General features: G+C 42.7%; 1 protein-coding gene across 2 annotated transcripts; it reads right to left on the minus strand.

Annotated features, from left to right (window-relative positions):
* Nucleotides 1–1928: 1928 nt before the first annotated feature.
* Nucleotides 1929–24123, minus strand: stxbp1a (syntaxin binding protein 1a; the record flags this gene model as incomplete). 2 transcript variants are annotated; one of them, XM_079234741.1, is made up of 19 exons in its annotated part: nt 24023–24123; nt 13689–13738; nt 12791–12872; nt 12631–12707; nt 11696–11774; nt 10772–10875; nt 8103–8251; nt 7669–7753; nt 7326–7456; nt 7073–7180; nt 6892–6955; nt 6130–6195; nt 5957–6037; nt 5648–5786; nt 4770–4879; nt 4500–4601; nt 3899–3984; nt 3185–3339; nt 1929–2038 (listed from the first exon to the last, which is right to left on the minus strand). In XM_079234741.1, the coding sequence occupies exons 1-19, from the start codon at nt 24057–24059 to the stop codon at nt 1929–1931; spliced, it is 1815 nt and encodes a 604-aa protein (XP_079090867.1). In that variant the 5' UTR covers nt 24060–24123. The 2 variants fall into 2 exon arrangements, with proteins under 2 accessions (XP_079090867.1, XP_079090868.1); XM_079234742.1 differs by lacking the exon at nt 7073–7180.
* Nucleotides 24124–24180: the final 57 nt, after the last annotated feature.

Below are 24180 nucleotides of genomic sequence, written 5' to 3' on the forward strand. Positions count from 1 at the left end.
GCTGTTTTACATCAAAGACATAACAAGTAAACCAAAAAACAACAACTTGACCCTTTGAGGGGTCAGAATGGGAGCTGGAGGTCATTAAAAACAGAAGAGAAGGAGGCAAGCCCATCTCGAGTTATGGTCGTTAAGGTGTGACGGGTCGTGGGTGAAAGGGGTCGTGGGTGAAAGGGGTCGTGGGTGAGAGGGGTCGAGGGTGAAAGGGGTCGTGGGTGAAAGGGGTCGTGGGTAGGGTTTAGTGGGCCACAGAGGTCAACGTCAGACTGGCCTCACCTGCTTCTCTGCTGTTCCCCAAACACACAGCTTTGTGAGCCTTTTTGCCCCAGAAACACAACGCTGGCACGTTGATCTCCAACGGCACGGCATTTATTGCACATGGCTGGGTTAAGACCAAAATAGCGTAACAAAAACAAAGACTTGTTTTAGTAAGTGATGGCCATTTTGCTCAGGAAAGTGTTGAATGCAGCAGTATGGGGGGGAGGGACATACTGCTGATGGTGAGAGCTGCTACTGAGAAAACCATGAAACCAAACGGCTCGTAAACGATATCGCTTTAGCAGATTAGTTAGGAATGAGATGGAGGAAACTACAATATGACATCTTTAGGGGTCAAATAAGTGTTCGTAAGTAGCCTTGTTAATAATAATTGAACAAAATGTCAATAGCCATAACTCAGTGGCAATGTGAAAACAACTTTATTTTTTGAACAATGCATCTGTAAATTACAGATTAAAAACGTAACATTTTGTATTGAAAACGTTTTAGTTTGTTGTGGTTTAGAATGTAGTATTTGTTTCTGTATCAAAGTAAAACTAAAAAGAGTTTTGGAAGAAATGAAGGGTCCTACATTGGGGAGGGTGGATTAGTTGCATCGTTACCTTTTATTTTGGGTTGCTAAAGCATATCAGGTGGAAGGAACATTGCTACATCCTCAGACCGTGTCAGCAGAGAGTCATCATATGGGTCGTGATACGAAGAGCAACTTTTTGGGCAACTGGAATTTGTCTGAAGTTATTATTGTTACCTGGCTGTTTCCCCATCTATGTTGCCCCAAAATTGCCCTGTGTGTCAGCGCCTTTTGAAAGTGATATCATGACCTTTCTGCGGACGAGCCATGTGAGCATGTGAGCATGTGATGGTGGGCTGTGAGAAAGTGACGTAGACGAAGTCAAAGGACTGGTAGTCAAAAGAAAAATAAAAAATAACCACAAGGGAAAGAGGAGAGGATCCTTCTTTGAAATCCAACATCAAGTCAAGGACCTGTCCTTATGTGGAGAAAAAAAAAACAGTGACAAATCAAAGTGATTGTCTTTGCGAAGGGTTAATTAGAAAAATAATCAGACAGTAAAAAACTGATAAAGATGGATCTCGGGGGTAGATTAAATCTGGAGTGAGTTCAACAGGCTCAAGGGGCCTTAGGGTGGCGGTCGAGGGGCGATTTAATCCACCCAGCTGAGATGATGGGAGGAGGCAGCAGGGATGGGGTCACGACCCCCTCAGACATGGCCGCTCTTCAGCACAGACTTTACTTGGGCTGAATCCAAACCCCCTCCATACTGGGCCCTCGTGTTCTTTGATCACATGTACCGGGGCCACTGGACTGCAAGGCAACATTAAGACTGGCTTTTGCTGCATCCAGATGTGGCCTCTCGCCAACTATTCCGATTGGCTAACTCTCAGTATACAGGGACTGGAGCCTGATGGAGCGGTCCATGCGTTGAGGAAAAGTCGGGGGTTGCCCATCCCTGAGGGTCACGGGGAGGAGGCGGGTGGAGTTACATAAAACAGTACTGAGTGTTCAAAGAAGGAGGAACAAGGAGGAAGCCCTTGTGCTGCGAAGGTTCAGAAAGGGCTTCTTTGTGCGGCTGCCTTTACTTTTTTCAGTGTGATTTCTCTCTCCCTCCCTCCCAATCTCTCTCTCTGCCTCACTCGGCTGTGGGTTCAGCGTCCTCAAAGGACACCCTAGTGGACTCTCGGAAGTCGGGGTGCTGCAGGTCCGATAAGAATTTGGTGGGGGTGAGCATGTGGGTGGAACCTGTGGAGGAACAGAGGCGGCTTCACCACTCGTCTCTCAGCACATGCCACGCCCCCTTCCCCACTCGCTCCAAAAACAAAAAGGGTTAAAAAAAAGAAAAAAACTGTCGTACAGTACACACACACACACACAGTTCACACACATACACACACTTGCCATGTTGCACAGATACATAGAAACACAGAAATAGACATGGCATGGCTGCAATTTAAAGACAACAGTTGTTTTTAAAGACAACAGCTAAAGCAGAGCACAAAGAAAACTAACAAGACACGTTCCCATTGATAACACAGACTGGCAAAGCTTTAAGACATGAAATAAACAGTACAGAGGGGCATAACACGAAGGGTTATTTTAACACATTGCACACAGTAGGCAGGTTGTCACGACTGTCTGCAGCTACACCGTTACACAAGGCCACTGCGCTCGTTTGGGATTGGTGGGATTCGAGATCATGGTTTAAAAAATGAAGTTACGCCGTCCTACATGAGCCGTGTTGTGGGTGGCGTCTGCTTGCAAAACCTGAACTTAAATTTCGAATTTGTGGTTGAACATATAAACTCTCCCTTTTTTAAATAAACATAGTGGACGACAGAATTCATATAGACCTGAAATAGCAAACCAAAGTTATAAATTAATAAATTAAACTTGCAGTGCAACTTAATTCCAGAAAGGTATTCTTTAGAACTGGCACGCCGTTGACAAAAAGTTGCTTTGTTTCCACTCATGCTTTGAGGGGGGAACAAAATCTTTCTTTTTATGCACTGAACGTCTACGTCAGGGTTGGACTGTCCATTCGTCTCACTTGCCGTTGTTACCGTCGTGTTTCTCCTCCTCTCCATCTTTATTTTTGTGTTGGCTCCATTTTAGAAGCTTTTACCTTCTGTGCCCCTCAGAGGACTTGCTGGTCAAACCTCACACAGGCCTCTGAAAATGCCACAAGAAGGATTTGGGCCCCTAAAATAGGACGCAGCTTTTATCAGCTTGCACACTTTCTATAAAAAGAAATGGTCCACCGTGTGTTACTCAACTCCAGGCTGAAAAGGCCGCTTCATCTTTAGGCTCCATCATCCAAAACCTACAAACATGAACACTTCTTCTCGCTCTTGGCCTGCGCTCAGTGGCGCCTCCCGTTGCTCTACTCACCAATGACGGCCTCCCACTTCCCATTGGCCTGTGTGACCTCATAAGCGCAGCGCATCTCGCTGAAGGACGCGCCGCCGATGATGAAGACCATGACACGTGGCCCCGTGCGGTACTCCCCGGGAGTCTTATTCTTGTGCCAGTGGCCGTACCGAGCACTGCCGCAGGGGAAAGGAAAACGGGTTCAGGTTATGACAGTCCTGCAGCTTGATTTTTGGCTTATGTTGTGGAAAAGAATTCAAAATAAGGATAAAGTTTCATGTGGACAAAAGGGAAACTTTTCAAAATCATATTTATTTTAAGATAGTTTACGTGAAATACTAAATATGCACTTAGTCCCTAAGTCTTCCAGGTTTACACCCTAACTTTTGCTCCTCAGGCGCTGTTCCCCTTCAGGCTGCAGGCAGGCGGTTAGAAGTGTCAATCATGTTCATATTGGATGATTCACAGGTGATGAGGAAAGACAACTGAACATTAATAAACGCTAAGGCAGAACGGTTCAGCACTTTTGTATTGCATACTCTTTGTTGTGTTAAAAGGGGATTTTGACAGTCACCAGCATCGCCTCCCTGCTCTCCATTTTTCTCAAGTATTGATCTGTTAAGACTCATCTCCCTTCCCAAATTACAATTGATCCGCCTCCATTTCTGTCTTCATAATATACGTTGCAACGAGATGCCCCACTGTGTGTGTGTGTGTGTCTTTGTATCCGTGTACCTGACTGCAGTGGTGCTGAAGGAGGCAGAGGAGCGGGTAGAGATGTAGGGGTAGTGTTTGGTGTCCAGCTTATCTTCAATCGCATCCTGCAGAGGGGACAAAAAGACAAAGACTTTGTCAGCAATATTGTCTGCTTTAAACACACTTCAATCAGGGCTTCACAGTTGTGTCACGTCTCTTAGCAACCATGTGTGGCTCCATCGTAGAGGTCCATTGGAGAATTGGCTGTGCACAAATAAGAGGCTAAATATAGTCACAACCAGGCTGGGAAAACAGATGTTTGGTTGTTTCAGGTACACGTCGACTGAACAGAAAATATGCTTGATGGAATATTGTTGTTTTCGGAAGCTAATTTTAAACCAATAAAAAGCTAAATCATCGTCAGACGATAGCCGGTGGGTTCCCAGGCCGCGTTTCTTCTCTTCACACAGACTGTTGACCTGTGTTCAACCAAAGCCTGCTCGCACGTGATTGGTCAATACTACCCTATGACTGCAAAACGGAAACCAGAAGGCTTCAGGTAACCAGATTCTGCATATGAATGCATATGAATTCTGCATTCTATAATAGCCAGCTAGTGATTGAAGCCCTTCACACACACCTCCATGATGTCCTTGACCAGCGGTGTCCAGCGGGACAGCTGATAGGTCTGCTCGCTCACACGCTCCTTCCTGTCCAGCTTCTTTCCTCGGCGGAGGGTGGACTAAAGAGGGAAAGAACCAGGAAGTGAGAGAGAAAGTGTGAAAAGGACAATAGAAATGACGACCAAAGATAAAGATCCATATAGTGTATTGGGAGATGATGGAGAGTAGACAACCGTTGACTGACAGAAGAAGAAGAAAAGAAAAAAAACACCCAGTGAGGATCTTACATCTGTGACGATGGGGACGCCCAGGTTGGCCATGTTGGTGATGATCTCACTGTCCTCAGGGGGAATCTGAGCGTGTTGGATCAGCTTGTTCAGGTTCTCCTCCGTAATTCCTGATCACACACACACACACACACACACACACACACACACACACACACACACACACACACACACACACACACACACACATACGAGTGTTTGTTATCAGATATGAACTGTGTGTGTGTTTACATTTAATATGTTCAGCTTGTTCTGGGATGAAAGGGAATTCATGTTTTTGTAACTTGAGTGCAAAAATAGTCATTTTATTAAAACTCAGTCGACGGTATATACTTCCTGTATACTGCTTGAACATAACAGATTATTATAGCCGTGTAGAAATGTCAGGTTATGTCTGACCGCATAAGCTACCTGGCTTTTACAGGCTCCTTTTCAGTCTTTTCTCAGTAGTCTTTTTAGTTGTTTTTTTCAACAGATTTGTGCTAACGAGTGAAGTAGCAGTTCATTTCATTCTCGGGCTAATAGATATTAATGAGTGATGAACTACAGTTTCACCAGCAGTGACGTCCCTTTTGTTCTGCAAGTGATTGCTTCGTTTGTTTATTTAAAGCCATTCATACTTTCTCTTTTTGTTCAAATGTTCTTTATAATTTGTACTCTGAGCATTCAGTACATTTTAAATGGGTCTCTGTAAAGTCAAAAAAACACCTATACTCAGCGAGTCGGTGGGCGGGTCAGTATAACTCATGAAATCTAAAATATTGGGACATATATCATGAACCGAGCGTGTAAAAAGGGACACAGGGCAGCGCATGATGTCATGAGTTTTCCAGACTTCAGATTTGATTTCTTTTTGTCGCCTGCAGTGTCCTCCTCACCATTTTTGAGGAAAATGTAGAGCAGGATGATGCGGATCTTGTCGTACGTGGTGACGTTGGCGTCCAGCAGGATGGGCACGATGGCCCTCATGGGGTCTTTGATCTTCTCTCCCTCAGCGTCCGTGCCCATAGCCAGGTCCTGCAACCACAGGGAGCTCGAGGTTTCATATCACGTTTGTCTTTTAAAATGGCCGGTTAAAACCCGCAAGTACACATTTCCTGGGATTAGGCAGTTTATTTTAAGTTGCTATTTCAGAAATAATTGGCATTTATCTGTGTGCCGTCTCTCATCGCCGACTCTCCTCTCACCTGTTCCACACGGCACAGCTTGTCCACCGTTCCCTGGTAGTGCTTCATGCAGTCCTCAGCCAGCTGCAGATGAGTGGAGTACTGAAAAACACAAAATATACACGGTCAGCATACACATTTACACATGCAGGAAAACTCACACACAGAAACACACTCCTATAAAACACACACACCTTGCTGAGCTCCTTTTGGTACTGAGGCATCTTCTTCAGCATCTGGGACAGATCCCTCATCGTGGTCTGTGGAAACGAGCAAAAGAGTGTGACGATGCTGACAAAGAAAACAAACAAGTTGTGGTCATGATTTTTTAACACATTTGAAGGAATAGTTTAGCTTTAAGGGAAAATATTTGCTTTCTTGCGGAGAGTTAGATTGATACCACTCTGACGTCTGCACGTTAATCATAAAACAAATATCACATAAAACAAGCAGCGGCTTTACTCTGCACACAAACTGTAAACAGGATAAACAGTGTTGTTGTCTTACCAGGCTAGCTGTTTACATTTTTTATGCTAAGCTAAGCTTTTTTTTTGTTTTTGTTCCAGCTTCATATCTAATGGAAGGACGAGTGGTATTTCAATCTTCTTATCTGACACTAAGCAACACAGTGAATAAGTACATTTTCCAAAATGTTCCTTTAAGTAAAGTATCCCATACAAATGTAATAAAATATAGCATTAAAAGTTATAATATAGTATGTTGTCAAAAAGTAGTATATGACATAATAATGTCATATAAAGTCACAGTATAGCATTAGTGTAGACAAGAGAAAGGTTGAGAACCACTGCTTTAAAATGTGAAGTAGAACACTGAATGCACACAATGCATCTAATACAAATTAAAGAAGTTATCCACCATGTTAAGTCACGCTATAATACTAATAACTTGGCAATACTGTATATGTCAAAATTTCCTGCAGCAGCATCCTTCCCTACCTTTTCCCCTGCAGTGTTCATCCTCTTGCTGGCAGAAAAGTCCTTCAGCTGACGGGTCACCTCCCTAATGACGAAGCACAAACAGACAAGGAGAATCAGCAAGGTGAATTATTATTATTGCGCAAGTCAGTATGCAGAGACTGAGCGAAGAGTTTTATAAAGTATGAAGAAAAGTACTCACTGGGAAACCTCAGCTATGTGTTTGTGTCTCAGGCTCACCCACAGGTCATCGTCTTCATGCAGCAGAACCTCCTTATCACGAGAATCTCCCATGCCACTGGTCTCATACCTGGAGAAACAAAGGTGATAATTAAGAAATGTGTGATTGTAGCAAATGAATATGGCATACAAAGATTCAGCCTGCTGGAGCTTTAACCTCTACGTTTTTATTAAAATGGAACCTCAATCATATTAGTCAATTGTGTAATTCGTACTTGTAGACGTCGTTTTCGATGGGCAGCAGGTCGTAGCCCATGGCCTGGAAGGTGAGCTCGTGCAGGACGGGAGAGACGGGATCAAACGCCCGGTCCAGGATGATCAGCTGTGAGCGAGCCTTGTCTGGACCCTGCAGAGAGAAGGACACACAGACAGGAATGAAAGGGAGCAATACAGATAAACATACTGTACGTATATGATGTTCTACATGTGATCATTTTTTAAGTGCATTCTTAGTAATGTAGGATTTTACACAATCTACTAAAATAAATATTATCGCAACAAGAATAAAACACCAGGTGGTAAAAAAAATTTTTTTGGTAAATATTGTCCTGCGCTTACCTCTCCCATAGTGGGGTCATCAGCCTTGTAGGCGTCCAGTTTGTCCTGAACCAGCTGGGCCAGGGTGGCGTTGTCCTTGTACTCGCTGACGGAGAGTCGGGAAGTCGGATAAATGTGACAAGGAGAGGCAAAAAGACGGATGAGACAAAAAAGAGAAAAGACAGGAAAACATTTTGATAAAAAAAGAGACAGGTTTTCATTTTAACAACAAGACTGGATTGGATGTCTCTTAGTTTCAGCAGATGTTTTAATTCATAAAAAAGAAAAGAAAATGGCACTCCTGGCAGTTTAATAAATAGTGGCTAACATCCCAACTGCAGCACCTATAGTCAGTCTTTAACATTGCATTTATCCAAATGAGCCACTTCCGTGATTGCTAAAAAGCCTTTAGTCTTGTAAACCAGCCTGTACCCACAGCGCCCCCTGCTGCTCACCCTCGGTATCTGACAGCGGGGTACTCCTTCAGGGTGGCACAGAGCGTGGCCAGCTGCTCGGCCAGCCTCTCCATCACCGAGTTCTTCAGCTGGGTCTTGTGGGGGCTGTAGAAACTGTGGAAGGCGTCTGGGTTGTCCAGGGAGTACACCTGCACACACAAACATGGACATGGATTAAAATGTTGCTTCAGGAAAAACACCTGCTGGCCCTCGCCACTTTCGTTGGTTTGAGCTTTTCCGTCTTCCACACATCCGTTTATGCCTCTGTGTCGTTTTTCTGGTTAATTATTGGGAACGTGATATCTCATGAATGCCTTGTGGAGATATTTTTTTCCTTTGCATTTGACATGAACATACACTTGGATTCAAGAAGGAACTAATTCAATGTTAGCGGTCTCACGGTCAAGGTCAAGGTGACCTCACGTTGTCCAATCTGTGTGAACTCGATATCTCAAGTTTTTAAGGGAATTTATTTACATTTGGCGCAAACCAATAGTATATACTCTATAATTAATGCGATGTAATTGGACTTTTGTGACATAGTATAACCTTTTCATGCCTTTTATGATTTTTTGACATACTAAACTGCACCTTTTACATTTTTTTATATACAATGACTTGTTGTGATTTTTTTTAACCACACTATACGATGACATTTTTATAGCATACTATACTATGATTTTATTATTTTTTTATGCGACAGCGTTGTCTCGTGATAACTCTCGATGACGGGATATTTTTTCAACTTTGACACAAACGTCCATTTTGACTCAATGGTGAACTGATTAGAATTTGGCGGTCAAAGGTCAAGATCACAGGTTCAAAGGATGAAGCAATGACATTTTAGTCAGAATTGTAAACCACAACTTGACTGGTTGTCGAAGGCAAACAACAAGTTGGTAATTTTACTTTTCTAATATAATGTGCACCGTCTTACAGTAGTTTTGATGAAGGCTGATTATTGATGTTAAAGCTGATGTGTAACAACAGGTTACCGTGGAAACACAGCATGTTACCTTGCTGTATGAAACAGATGATTTACACATTATCTATTCTGTTATCTCCTTTCTTTGTTGTTTATCCTCTTTGTCCCAATTATCCTTTCATCTCTTTCCTTTTTCTATCTCCTCTCCTCTCCATTTCTACACCTCTCCTCTCATTTACTTCTTCTTTTCCTCGTTCTCTCTCTCCTTTTCTCTTTCCTCTCCTTTAATTTCCTTGCTTCCTGCCATCATGTCCTTTCCCTTCTCTCTTTCCTCACCTCTCTATACTTCTTTTCCTCTCCTCCCTTTTCCTGTTTATTCTCCTTCCTCCAATCTTTTTTTGTCTACTCATCACACCTCCTCTCCTGTTTAATTGTATTCTTCTTCTCCCCTCCTCTTTCAGTTCTCCTCTCCTCTCCTGCATCACTCACTACCACTCCCTCCTCCCACTCCATCTGTCTACAGTCACATGAGCGCGCTTCTCCCCTGCAGAACGTTAGCCAGGCTGCCATTGGCTACCGCCTGTGTTTGGATCCCGACTCAGCCAATAGGGCGAGAGCATCAGTGCATGGGCGGGGCTATGAGGCAGCACTTTGCCTGCAGCAGAAAACCACTGACTCTGAATTAATCAGAGTAGACAGGAGGGGAGCAAAGCATTGTGGGCCGAGCAGCATCTTCAGATAGTGTGAGAGAGAATGATGGGGGAACAAGCTTGATAGAGAACAGTGAGTAGAGAGAGTGCAAGCAACGTGCAAAGACAGGGATGGAGGAATGGCGGGACAAAAAAACAGACAAAGGAGGCACAAAGATAAACATGATGGAGGCAGCAATTTGGAGAAGCAGGAGGGAGGGAGGGAAGCCGTTGTGACAAATGTGAGTCTGTCTCCAACAGTCGCAATAAACAGAGTGACCCGTGACTTAGCAGCATTGAGTGTGTATTTGGGTTTCTCGCTCCATCTTGTTTTGTGCATCGACCAATAACCTTCATGTTACAATTCCTAGCTGCGTCCTTTGCAGCATCTCTCTCCTCCCACCTGTCTTAAATCGATCTCCAGCTGCTCGAACTTAAGCTTTATATCTCCCTCTCTCTCTCTCTCTCTCTCTGGTTTAATAAATTTCCTTCATGACAGCAGAAATATGCATGTGCACTCTTTCTGACAGAGCAGTCCATCTTTGGAATGTTCAGAAACATTTCCTGCATGGAAGCAGGGATCTATGTTCAGAAAAAATCTGCACTGCCAATTCCCCACCTCAAGACCTGATAACATTTCAGGGGAAACACCGGCATGCTGTGAAGTGAACGATAGCGAGCGAGAAAACCGATCACAAGACTCCACTGATGACTTGTTTCAATCCGTGACTTGTTCACGGTTTAGCAATTACGCCAATGCTTTTCTCGTCTTCTCGCAAACTTGTTTAATATTAAATACATTACAAGGACATTGGCACCAGACACAAACAGTTCCTCCCCGCCATGTTCCTGAATCTATTACGTTTCTTCTTCTTCTGTTGAGTTTTATGGTTGCACCCATGTACCGGCCCTCGCCCCATCTACAGTATTCTGTCATTGCCTTGGCATGTGTGAAAAGGCAAAGGACGGCAATGCTCCTTGGATGCAGTGCATGTGTGGGGAGAGAAAAGTCGGCCACCATTGGCCATCACCATCACACACAGCTGGATATTTACCTGAGACTCGTAGGGCAAGAAGGCGATGTTGATCTCCGTCAGAGTCTTGATGGTTTTGGAAGCGCGGCTCTTCGTCAGCTCGTTGAAGAGAGGATCAGGGCAGGCTGGACAGGGGGGAAATGGATTGAAACCGAATTATAATTGGCAACAGATATCTTTACGCATAAAAGGGATTGTGATACATCGGTTCCAATATTTTATTCAAATACTAATTTGCAACATTGACCTATAAAGTTTGCTTTGAGATGATGTTTGACTGCACTTCATTCAAGTAGTAACCTTTTTGACAGACTATTATGATATTATCATTAGTAACATTCATCCGTCTTCTTATGTGAACACCAACCCACATGAAGACATTTCTTACTCACATTTAGAGTAAAAGGTCACTGTAGCGTTAGTGCGGATCCATTCTATTCATTGAATAAAGATCATGTCACCGCTATGCAATGCAATGATCAAAAGCACAACAGCTCCAAAATATGTTTCTTAGCCAACAATAAATGAGAAATACAAATTCAAAAGCAAGAAGGAACGATGTGAAGATCTCTGTGTACTGTTCATTCATCAAACTAACTAATAATTCATTAAAGATACGCCCCCTGTTCTTGTTATAGCACCTAACCATAATAAAAAACCCATTTCCCCCCAGCTCACTGTTGATCCTTTGAAAAATAACAAATTAAGAAACGTACAAACAGTGAGCTCGGAGGAAATTACACTCTTTAATACAACAATGAGCAGTGTGCCGACAAATATGTAAAAAGAAAGCAGTTCATCTAAGACACACAGCGCTGCCACAGAAAACAATAGAATAGCAAATTGAACGTACTGGTGATAAATGGGAAGGAAATAGGAAAGAAAAAAGAAAAAGCATAGACACCAAGAGCATTGTATGAAGCAATTCTTCATGTATGTACTCACAGTCAGTGAAGAAAACATGGGCTGCCTTGTATTTGGCTGAATGAGGGTCTTTGAAGTCTGCGATGAGGGTGTGGACCGACTGAGGAGAGAGAGGACAGGCCATCAGGGCTCTGATTCGACAGTTCAACGAGCGTGTGTGTGTGTGTGTGTGTGTGTGTGTGTGTGTGTGTGTGTGTGTGTGTGTGTGTGTGTGTGTGTGTGTGTGTGTGTGTCTGTGTGTATCAGCCGGTATAATTCAGTTCATTGAAGCTGCTTTGATGTTGCGAAAGCCTTAAGTGACCTTATAAAATATTAATATGTGAAACCAACACCTGAAAACACATGAAACAGCACTGACCTCCTTAATGAAATATGACTCATATTTAAAAAAATGTTTATCTCTTTACCAATATGTTAAACCATTCAACTTCATCTCATTTTTTATTTTCTAACGATTAGTTTGAAATTATTTATTTTTCTTTCATTACAGTATACTATGTAGCAATATGCAAAACATTTATGTTTAGTTTTTTCTTTCCTCAGTAAGTCAATCTTTATTATGTAGGTATCATATTAGACCTTCTACAGCCTACTTTGGTAACTCTGTACTCGATTATGACATCGACAATGAAGCTACTTTGAATTAGAGAGAGAGAGAGAGAGAGAGAGAGAGAGAGAGAGAGAGAGAGAGAGAGAGAGAGAGAGAGAGAGAGAGAGACAAAGAAGTGTTTATGTGTGGTTTTCCACGGGCTGAGTAAACAGCCCTGTGTTTGGACTTCTCTGTTAAAATCACAGACCTGCTGCCATGGACACACCTCTGAATATAAGCTATGGAGGAGAGAGAGAGAGAGAGAGAGAGAGAGATAGAAAGAGAGAGAGAGAGAGAGAGAGAGAGAGAGAGAGAGAGAGAGAGAGAGAGAGAGAGAGAGAGCGAGAGAGAGAGAGAGAGAGAGTACCTTCTCTGTGGGTGTAATCAGGTAAATGGCCTCCAGGCTGGGAAGAGGCTCTCGTCGCTTCATGATGTCCTCCACGACTGGAGAGGCAGAAACACACGTGTGAACAGAGGAACACACACAGACAGACCAACAACGCAGCGCTACAGAGATGTGACCTTACTGGTGATGCCCTCCGTCATGATGTCTGTCATCTTGCAGCAGGACGACAACATCCTCATGCTCAGCTGGTCCACGATCAGTGCCTGGCAACAGGAAGTCATTTACTATGCAAACACGGTCCACTACACACGTTTCATGTTGCTAATAATGGAACTGTGTCATATAAAATAAAGATTCAAATAAAGTCAAATGTCAAATAAAGATTTACATCCTTTATGGGAACTGTGTTTTACCTGATGTTCACTGCTGGGCATTTTTGGAGGAATCATAAACACTTTTAGCCCGCTCAGGCTTTTCTTAATGTCAGTCAGTTTTTGTTTTAGTGTCCAAAATGTGACAAACAAACCGAGTGTTACTCTTTGCCATTACTGCATTTACTAGCTGATTCAGGCTGATTCAGTCACTCCTTTAAATATCTGCTGTAACTCTGTTTTGCCTTGTCCTTTATCTGATATACCTGTATATCTTTATCTATATATTTATTTAATATATATATATTTGATATTTGCCTTACTGGAACATGTACTCTCATGCATGCGTATCCTTTATGTATTTCAGTTTGCTTTATCTTATATTTTTATGAAACTTTTCATAAATAATATAATAATAATATATATATATATATATATATATATTAATATATATATTATATTTAATATATATATTAAATTAAACAAATCTGTCAAACTTTAACCAATCAGAGAAAAACAAGAAGAGTTTGAACTAAGTTGTAAATGAGTGACTTTGCTGATCACTTTGTCTGAGTGAGGACATGTTAGTCACATGTAGTTGTGTGATGTATTGATGACGTAGTGTTTTAATTTCTTTTGTCACATCTCTCACCATTACACCCAGAGTTTGGGGTATTTTCTCTATTCTTGTAACTGTGGACTGCTTACCTTCCATTCTCCCTTCTTCTTAACCTTCTTGATTACATCATTCATAATCTCTGTAAAAGAAAAGAAACATAATCAGGAATCCGATGGGTACACGATGATCTCATGAGCGAAGTGGTTTTAAGGTGGAAGTATTAATAAAGAGGCACGGTCACACACACACACACAAGAATTTATGTAACAACCATTGTTCGGTTGTTCAGGCATCTTTGAACCTTTGACAACGGCCTCAGTCATTTCTATTAAGGAACCAATTTTGACAATGAAGGCAAACCTTAATGTCCCAACTGCGTGCTGAATGTTCTCAGTTTGGGGCACACTCACTTTGGGACAATGGCAAAATTATTGTATTTAGGAATGTCAAAAGATGCAGTCAATACTTACTTGTAATAGATGTAGATGTTTCAAGTTTCAATAATGGTATGATAACCATCTGTATTTGTTAAATATAAAGAGTACAACTAATAGATTTCTGTAAAAACTGCCCTTTAAACATGACCTAAACTATAACTATGACGTACTGCTATAACATGTACTTTATAGTCGCGGTGTGCTTGAGTTCATGTTTTGTTGAGGTTGCATTAGCTCACCTGACTAGAATCCAACTCAACGAATAAAACTATGGTGGAAACAGTCAACCTTATCCAGCCCTGCCCTACTGGTATAGATGAAAATCCCATGATGCAATTCCTACACTGGAGAACAATAACATGCAAAAGTCAAACATAGCCCCCGACAAAGTCGATGACGACAATCTACACCAGTGGAATAAATCATCTGGTTGAGGGTTGAATAAAAGCGCAGAGACTGTTGAGTTGCTTTGACCCACAGAGGGAAAATAATCCTGTCCACCATGAGCTCATGACACGATGTCCATGTTTATGCCACAATATTGATATTGGCCTCCTCACAGCGCCAACCGTCTGCCAGCCCCGTTAGGATTAATCCATTTTGGGTGAATTACTGTTTAACATCATACTGGATCGCTGTGACTATAAACCGCTAAACCCTTCGGCCCCGGGAAAAAAACTGAGACCACACAGATACTGATGGATTATCACAGATTAAACAGAACTCGTACAAAACATGACTATTATAGTATATAAAGGTCATACAAAAACATGGTATAGAAAAGCCATCACAAAATCAATACCCTAGATTAGAACAATTACCCACAGTGCAATGAATCTAACTATACACAGATCATTTATATATGTTATGCCATAAAAAAGTAATAAAGAAATCACAGAATAGTATGTTTTTGGCATGAGACAACAGTGCTAACCTCTGCAGCACCGTGTCACCTCAGGGAATGAGCCATAGCATCGTAAAATATAACAAAAAAGGAAGAAATCATGAAAAGTCCTATAGTATGCCATGAAATTATTATTTTTGAAAAATCGTAACACAGACCACCTTTAGTGTCTTTGACGGTCACAAGGATATTATTATCTCCTCTATCCATCACTAATAATAATAATAATAATAGTAATAATAGAAAAAAAGACAAGGGCTTAAGTTCTCTTCTGTTTCAAATGTGCTTTAGCTGTCTGTGCATCATGGGCACACAGCAAGCATGACCTGCTAATAGCTGGCTCAGCATCATTTGAATGATGCCAAAATGTAGAGGCCAGAACAATAATACATGTGTGACAAAATCTATTAAACAACATTCTTTTCAAGTTTCACTCGTCATGGGTGTTCAAGTGTTTCTGTTTGGCCTGAGGAAGGCCCGCAGTGTCAGACTGTGACTCCCTGATGTAGTACAATATTAAAAAAGAAGGAAGTGTGGGGTGAGGGAAGGACAGAAGGATGGGGCATAAGAAGGATAAATCTGACAGTGTATCCAGAAGCACTGAGACTCCAGCCTGTACCTCCTGTCAGTCAGAGCAACTGTGTTTGACCCGCCTTTGACACAGAAGATCTTGGTAAGTACGAATATTATTATATTATATTTTATTATATTACTCAGCTTCAGTGTATTTCCAGAAGATTCTTTGTCATGGCAAACAAACATGTGCAGCACATCGTCGTTCGTTTCATAAGGACAGAGTGCTTTGTTGGAGCTGTTGGTGAATCTGTGCCAAATGCTAAAAAGTAAGAGTAGTCAAATTAAAGCTGGTTCACTTTTATGCCTAAAAAGTCAACATGTGCTTCATCCAGCAGTGGCTCCAGGCGACAGGATGAGACACAAAGAAGCGGTGGGGATATCCGTCACTCGTTTTCCCTTTCCCTCTGCAGCCGATGTGTTTCCTCTTGTTATGTGAAGCAGCATTTTTCTGATAAAGTTTTTCTGATAATTGCAGCTCCAGTCACAAGTATAAACTTGTCTAATTGTTGTTTAATTCATGTTTCAAGATGTCCAACTTACTGACACATAAAAAATGAAACCACCATAGGAGCACTCACACTGGGACTCTTATGCACTAACAGGTACACCCAGCCAAAACAAGTCCTGGATGAAAAAAACACCTGAATTTTGATTATAACATATTTTACCTTATTTTTGTTAATATGTAACTCATTTATCTGATATAATGTAGACATGTGTGACTTGACTGAGAACAAAGATCAAAACTATGTCAGGGAGAGGCAGCATTGTGGATTTTTCCTTTCTGACCTCCTGATAGAGGCACAATGATACAGGAACGTACCCGTTCGACAGAGGGGAAGGGACCTGAAACAACACAATGCAACAGCTGTGTCAACCAAGCACACACACACACACACACACACACACACACACACACACACACACACACACACACGCAATCCACATCCAGTTTGACAGGATACACATCCTCATGATAGAGTAAAGGCAGAACGAAGGGACAACATTTTTTGTCAAACTATCACACTTTAAGAAGAAAAAACTAATTAATACAAAAAACCTAATTAATATATACATATATACTTTATATATGTATACACATATATAAATAACATCTGTTTTTACAAACCAGACAGTCTCAGTGTGGGCATTTCACCATAAAGAACGTCATTCTGCCACAATAACAAGCAGTGTGACGTTGTTGTGCAACATGATACTGCCGATTGGATCAATGTACAGCCGGCCCTGACTCGACACATTATGCAGCAGCGAAGAGCTGACAGTTTCTCCCTTTGCCTCGCAGTTCTCCCCCCTTCGGCGACTTTCACCTACATGACCCATTTTTTTCTTCGAATCTCTCCTTCACAGCAGCATCACTCCCAAGAGAATCTGACACGGCTGATCTTAAAGAGACATGCAGACATTTCAGCGTGGACCGCACTGAAATACAACGACAGCCTTCACCGCTCAGACACTGTTTTAGCTGTGTTTGTCAACAAAAATACTTGAAGCTTCACTTTTAAAAGAAAATGTAAAAAAAAGTCTCCATCTTCATCCATCAACAAAATTCTGCCATATATAAGTGATGATGTATGATCACGTGTTAAACAGCATTATAGAAGATATTGTAACAGTTAAAATTGAGGAAAATAACAGTGGGATTGTACCATTTTATAAATTGGATACTAATTCTTCATTTATTGACTGAATATTAATTAATGCCAATTACAGACATCTTTGAAAATAGATTGCAATAGTCATGTTAGCATTTTATAGTTTTAACTTCTCAAATGTAGGGAATAAAATTGTTTCTCCTTTGTTATATGTCATTGAAATGGACAGTCAGTTTCAGACATCACTGAGATCTTGCTATTACTTTTGAAAACGTTTAACAAGAATATAGATCAATTGAAGAAATGATTATTTGATGTTAGTTTCATCCCATCATTTGTTTGTAGTCAATCAATCATGGTGAAGTTAATTTCATCAGTAATGTTGCATGAAACAGTTACTATGATTCCTTGCCTTTCAATGTATCTTAGCAACTTACTTAAAAAAAAGAAGCTTGCATGACAATACAAATCTTGAAGCCCAGAGCTACTCTGCTTTCATGGTTTCTCATGACATTAGTCTGTCTGCAGCCTGGTAAAACAGGCCTCAATCAGCACAAGATGGTTGTGAGAAAAGCAAAACAGGATCATGAATTTGAAGCCTCTCTGGCCTTCAACATCAATGTAGTCAGAGGTCACGCGGGTTGAGGAGAGGTGCAGGTCACCCTGGCAAAACAGGAAATGGAGTGATGGAGGACCCTCTCCGATGTCCTGCACCGATGAGCGATGATAGATGAAGACGTACGGGAGCAGAGAAGAGGCAGCGGGTCTGTATGTCTGTACTGTATATTAGATAGATCTAGATCTCTGGTTACTGTGTTTGCAGTGTGTCCACTCATAGCCATGCAGTACACGAACGTCTATAAGAGGCCACAGGAGCACCCTTTATATCTTCAAAGGGCCTAGCATTGCCAGCCACTGGTGTAGAGGCATTAACCAACAACTGTGGCAGTAAAGGACAGCAACGATCAACATATCACAACACTTTAAAGTCATGCGTAAAGGCATTAAGATCTTCTGTAATAACATACACAACACATTGGACACTTTGGCCAAGTGGTCTGCCAAACACTTGCACAACACATGGAGTTGTCAGCCATCTTTATTCACACGACAGCAAGGAGCTTCTGTGACAGGAAATGAAAGGAAACAACCTGAATGCTGCAGGCCGTGTGATGTTTTACCTGAACCTGAACGTTACCTACTATGTCAGTTTGAGCCAGAGAAAAAGATACGCAGCAGTATATTTGTTGATGCTTGTACATATTTGATTATTTCTTCAGTCTGCAGCATTGCACCTACGTACCACTCCTACTGGTATGACATAATCTAACTGTTCTTTTCAGATGAGAAGACATCTTTTTTATTTGATAGTACAAGGGCAGATCTACTCCGGACGGCAAGACCAGGTTCTCTGCATTCATGGTTATGGTGAAAGCATACATACATTGCCAATAAGGACATAATAACTGAGAAGTATTACTAAGTATTACTACTACAGAGTATTTTGTCAAAAACAAAAAAAACTAAAAGGTATTATATTTCAAATATACTTGTAAAATGTACACATTTTAAGACATGAATTATAGTGAAATACATGCATTAATGTTATTTATTATTTAATGTTTGTTATTCTTTCAAATGTAAAAAAAACAAACATTTGAATGACTCATCCTGCACTGTGTATAATGTATTCAAATGTAACTTGACTTTGTTAGCTAGTCTCAGGTCCTCGAGCTTTGGAGGCGTGTGTTTGGATGTCACATGGTCAAAACTGTTTATATTTCCCAGAGTGGGGTTGCAGTCTAATTTATTAATTTCTCTTGTGTCCTCCTGCTGATCTAATAATGCAGGTGAAGAAGGTGTGGCTGGAGGCCAACAGGCCTCTTCATTGTGATTCACGAGAGACTCCACTTGAATGAGCCTCCATTAAAAATGCTGTAATCATATCCCTCTCTTAATTATACCCCAGATATTCCACTTTGATTGGAAATGCAACACATTAATGAAGCTGACTGTTGTTCTACTGTGACTTTAAGATTGGATTCCCAATTCAAAATGGTCACAGTTACATCCATTTATCAAACTGAAATAGCAGGGCAGAAAGCTGCAGGGAAACATCCACTTGATATGTAATGAATTAAATCCAAGGAGAAATTCAAGCAACGTCTGGTTGTCTTGTTGTTGTTTAGCACCGTAAAGAAACCAACCGAGGGTTTAAGCAAAGATGGGAAACGGATCACAGAAGCCCGGGTACTGAAAATGGCAGCCAGTATATAATAGACTGTAAAGCAAGCGATCCACTGTGTAAAAAGCTGGCTGGAGGGGAGGCTCCTTCTGAAGCTCTGCAGTCTCCTCCAGCTCAGCTGTACTGGTTCATGTACAGCATGAAGGGCAACATCAACATAAATTTATATAAAACCCACTCACGATTAAAATAACAGCTTGACACGTCATTATTACGTCGTGCCATTCTTCTCTTTAATTGTCTTTTTGCCCTTGGGAGACGAGAGCATCTTAACTGGCGATACCGATCGTCTACAAGTAGATATTTCTGTAAATATGTCTCCACTGTAGGTGTATACTGAATGTATGCAAAAGGAGGATGGAGGGAGCAATCACGTGCTGCTGAGAGGAGTGGGGGAGGAGCGTGTCTGCCAGCTCTGACACAGCACTCTTCCTCAGTGGGAGAGAAGGGGAATTCATTAAGATTATGAGACACCGCAATCCTGAATCAGAGAGCTCCATTTCAGCCGGCCCTTCAACCACTGCGACATGACATTTCGGCATGGATCTATTTGTGTGCGTTTGTCGTGTGCAAGAGTATTTGTTGTGTGTGTGTGTGTGTGTGTGTGTGAGTGTGTTTTATGAAGGCCCAGGGGCAGCAGGCACTGCGTCAGACCCAGACGAGTGTGTGATGCTCTGGTTCAGTGATGCTTCCAAGGTCAGATGAAAGCTTTGTGCATGTTTGTGTGTGTGCACGCTTGTATGTGTGTGTGGGCGTGTGCAGCGATATTCATGCATGTGTCCCCTCTCTGTATCCCCTTTCCTTCTCGTCTATCAAACCCTACTCAGAGAGGAGTGAATACACACCAGCCTGCTTCCAGATACTTCCCAGTCAGAGTCCTCAGACTCTGTCAGTCATCGAAACCAATCAGATGCTTAAAAGAATAGCTCAGCATTTTGGGAATTGTGCTTCTTTTCCTTCTTTTCCAAGAGAAGCTCCATGTCAGTTTCATATCTGTGTAAAGTTACAACACCAGCTAGAGTGCCTGGACAAAAAGGAGGTAACAGCTAGCCTGGTGCTATCCAAATACCAAAATAAACCATGCCAATACTTCTGTAACTCACAAGTTAACACGCCGAATCTCATTTCTTTATTGCGCACATGAAGTGATTTGCAAAAGCAACACTGTATGGTTTTCGGGGAGTTACATGTTGGAGCTATTCAGTGTTCTGCAGCATCTCCAGCTACAGCGCAGGTTCCCTGATCCATCTGGTACAAATGTAGATGCTTTTCTCCGTACAGGAACAACAAAACCAAACCTGGTCACGTCACCGTGACGTCAAGGCACAGGGAAGCTGCACAGTCACTGCGCCTGGCTTCTGTTTGCCAAGAAATTGAACTTTGGACAGAGGCTATACATTTTCTCTCCTACTTCCTAGTTCCTACTTATGCTAAGCTAGGCTAGCCACATCCCACTGCAGCTCTGTACTTACTGCACAGGCATGACAGGGGTGTCATGTTCCTTATCTCGTCCTCAATAAGACGGCAAATGAGCGTATTTCCTAAAATGTCAAACTACATGTCAAACCTAGATGTTTTCAAAATGACAAGACAACATTAATCAACACACATACAGCTCAATGCCCTCACACACTCACAACTCCACTGGCATCTGTCAGCACAAGTCAGTTGTTACAACACCAAACAGTTAACACTTTGTCGTATCCTTATTGTCAAAACATTACACTATGAAGACATAGTAACAGTTGATGGTATATGTCAGATATATTATATATATATTAGCAGTCACTACCTGTATATGGAACTGGAACAAATGGACAGTTTGAGAGGAAAAAAACAAGATTAAAACAGGTAAATGCAAAGAGCTTATTTCCACCTCTGCATCACAGACTTGCCCTTAACACACAAACAGAAACAACTCAAGTCACTTTTTAGTCTTGCAGGTGCGATGTCCCTTTGTGACTTTGTGGATTACTACTGTCCCTCTGATCAGGTCGAAATGCCACGAAGGAGAGCCGTTCAGAGTGGAATCTAAGTTCAATGAGTGTAAGACCAAATAATTGCAAAGGCAGACTGTTTGTTGTGTGGGTGTGCATAAAGAAAAACTCACAAGAGCACCTTCACCTCTTAAGAAACGCAAGGAATGGACATGAACACCTGCATAATATAATGAGACCCAAAGCACCAGCCCTCTATGCATGGCTTTGTAAAGTGTTCACCTTCTGAATGTTAAGACAGAATACTGATGGCAGGGTCGTAATATACCAGTTTCATCAACCATGAGCTTTGAATCAATCCACCGGCAGCCGATATCCTCATCATTCAGCTTTATCTCCTGTCTGTTGCTCTCTGGGACTGATGCTCATATACAGTCGTGGAGGGGGAGGGAGAGCTCTGCTCGCTGCCCATCCCCCTCCATCCTCCTGGCTGCTACATCCACTGCTGCAGAAAGGACCCATGATGGTGTACCCCATCCCCCCCGGCCCCTGCACCACCTCCACCAATCCCCTCCCGGCTTCACCTCAGCCAAACAGAGCGCAGGTGTTGCCTGCTGCGTCCCTCCTTTACCTACTGGGAAACACGCACGAGTGTTTACGTTGGTCTGGAAAAGAGGATTCACTCGACACCGAGGGGCTGCGTGTCCCTGCCTTTAGTTTTACTCACTGGTTTATGTAATTGCCGACTACAAGGCTGAACTAAAAGGAACAATACAGAACATGCAGGAATATTTGGCAGATCAAGCTGTGTTGTGTAATGCTGTAGGTGTGCGGATGATATCATTTCTATCAAATTTCAGTTTTAGGTCCTTGAGTAAAACAAAAATCTGCCATATTACTAAAAAAATATTCCAAGGTCTAAAAAGAATCTCCTCCAACTCCACAGCAGGCCGGGCCAGTAATTCTGTATTATTAGTGGAATCTTATTCATGACAAAATGATCATATCATCTTCGTGATTTGCCCAATGGCGTTGTTCAAATCAGGGATTCAAGCAAATGAATCACACAAAAATGGGTCGGAAAAGTTGTTGGTTGAGACACTACACAGTCACAGCTTTATACACCACCAATCACAACTCTATTCCATGAGATCCTTTACACAATACAATATTCTCGCTTCAAAGATGGGTTTGCATTTCGGGGTTCGTATGTGTTGGTGGTTCAGGCTCGGCCTCGTGTGGGAGGCCTGATTCCCATGCAGCCAAAGCACGAACCCTTTCTCCCTCCTCTATAGCAAAACAAGACAGTGACTCTGTGAGACTGGAGGAGGACGTGTAGCTGTGCGTGTGCGTGTGATGAGGTGGGGGCCGGAGACTTTGCAGCACATGACCAACGTGCCAATGATCCGAAGCACGATTCAAGACATTTGGAGATTTGGCGATCTTATTGACGGAGAGCGAGACATCACTGTGGGGCGCAGTGCGTGTTTCTGTAGTGGAATGTGAACACGAATCAATAGCAAAACTACAGATTCATAACGAAGCAAATCCTGCACCACGGGCAGGGCACGTAGAAGATAACGGGACCGCGCAGCTTGGGGGAATTGACGGAGAACATCGGTGATGGAGACGCCACATGGCTGCACGTGAAGTGGACTCTATCGGTCTTTAGTTCGCTATGCAGGCGGTCTGACATAACCACGACCGCCAGCTCTTGCACCCAGCTGACCCGAGCAGAATAGAGCTGCGCCTCCATGTCCAGGCCTGCATCAGCACCACACACACACAAATACACACACACACACGCGCGCTACGGGAGCATCAGGCGGAATAAATTAGTCTAAATGGCCAAATCAGTGCTGTACAGTGGAGTCTAAAGCCGTAGTGATGTAGGATTACACGCTGATCGGTGGCGCGCTGCCAGCAAAGGGCACGGTGATGATGAAAGGACATTCACTGAGCGGTAGAGCGCACAGGCCCCGCAGATAATGCGGAATTTCTTGCGGAGCGGCGTTTTGAGAGCAACTTTCTCGTCTTGGACACAGTCCGCCATTATTCCGTTGCGGGGCTGACAGCAGCTCTGACGCGCTCCGGTGCAGAAAGGGTGTTTTACGCAACCGTGTCATGCTCTCATCAGAAGGGTGAGGCACTGTTGAAATCAGGGAAGCCCACGGACGCAGATTATCAAGCTATTAAAAAAAAAGGCACGTGAGGATAGTGTCCGCAGTACCTTGTAAAACATTCAGGCAAACCCACAGTTAACCTTGCAGCTAAGCAGTGCAGATTGTTCCTATATATACACGCTAAGAAGGGCGTATGTGGGCTACATTTGCCTCCAGGCTTTCTGCATCCCTCTGGAGTGGGATGCTACGTTCATCAGTGGGCTAATCGCCGCTAGTTCAATTCAATTTCAGGTCTCCGCCGCTTGGAATAAAATTGCGCATCCGCACCGCAGCAGCCTGGTGAGGCAAAGCAGCCTCTGCGGGTTACCCTCAGCTCACTCACTACACGGTGGTTCGCCATAGGATACAATGGAACACCAAGAGCGCCACCTTCATCATCATCGTCATTATCATCATCGTCATCCTCCCGGTGCGCTGGCTGACATCCGCATCCAGCAAAAAAAAACACACACACACGCGCAAACACGACCGCATCTTCCCGCACAGCGCATCTCAGAGCAACATAGGCTAATAAAGAAATAATCTTACTTTCGCCGACCACCGCCTTTAATCCGATAGGTGCCATGATGCTGCCGAGTGTTGGACTGAGTGTTCTCCCTCTGCTTCCTTCCTTCCTTCCTCTCTCCCTCTCCCTCTCCCTCTCTCTCTCTCTCTCTCTCTCTCTCACTCTCTCTCTCTCTCTCTCT

The sequence above is a fragment of the Taurulus bubalis genome (assembly GCF_910589615.1).
Source record: "Taurulus bubalis genome assembly, chromosome: 19".
NCBI classification, from domain to species: Eukaryota; Metazoa; Chordata; class Actinopteri; order Perciformes; family Cottidae; genus Taurulus; species Taurulus bubalis.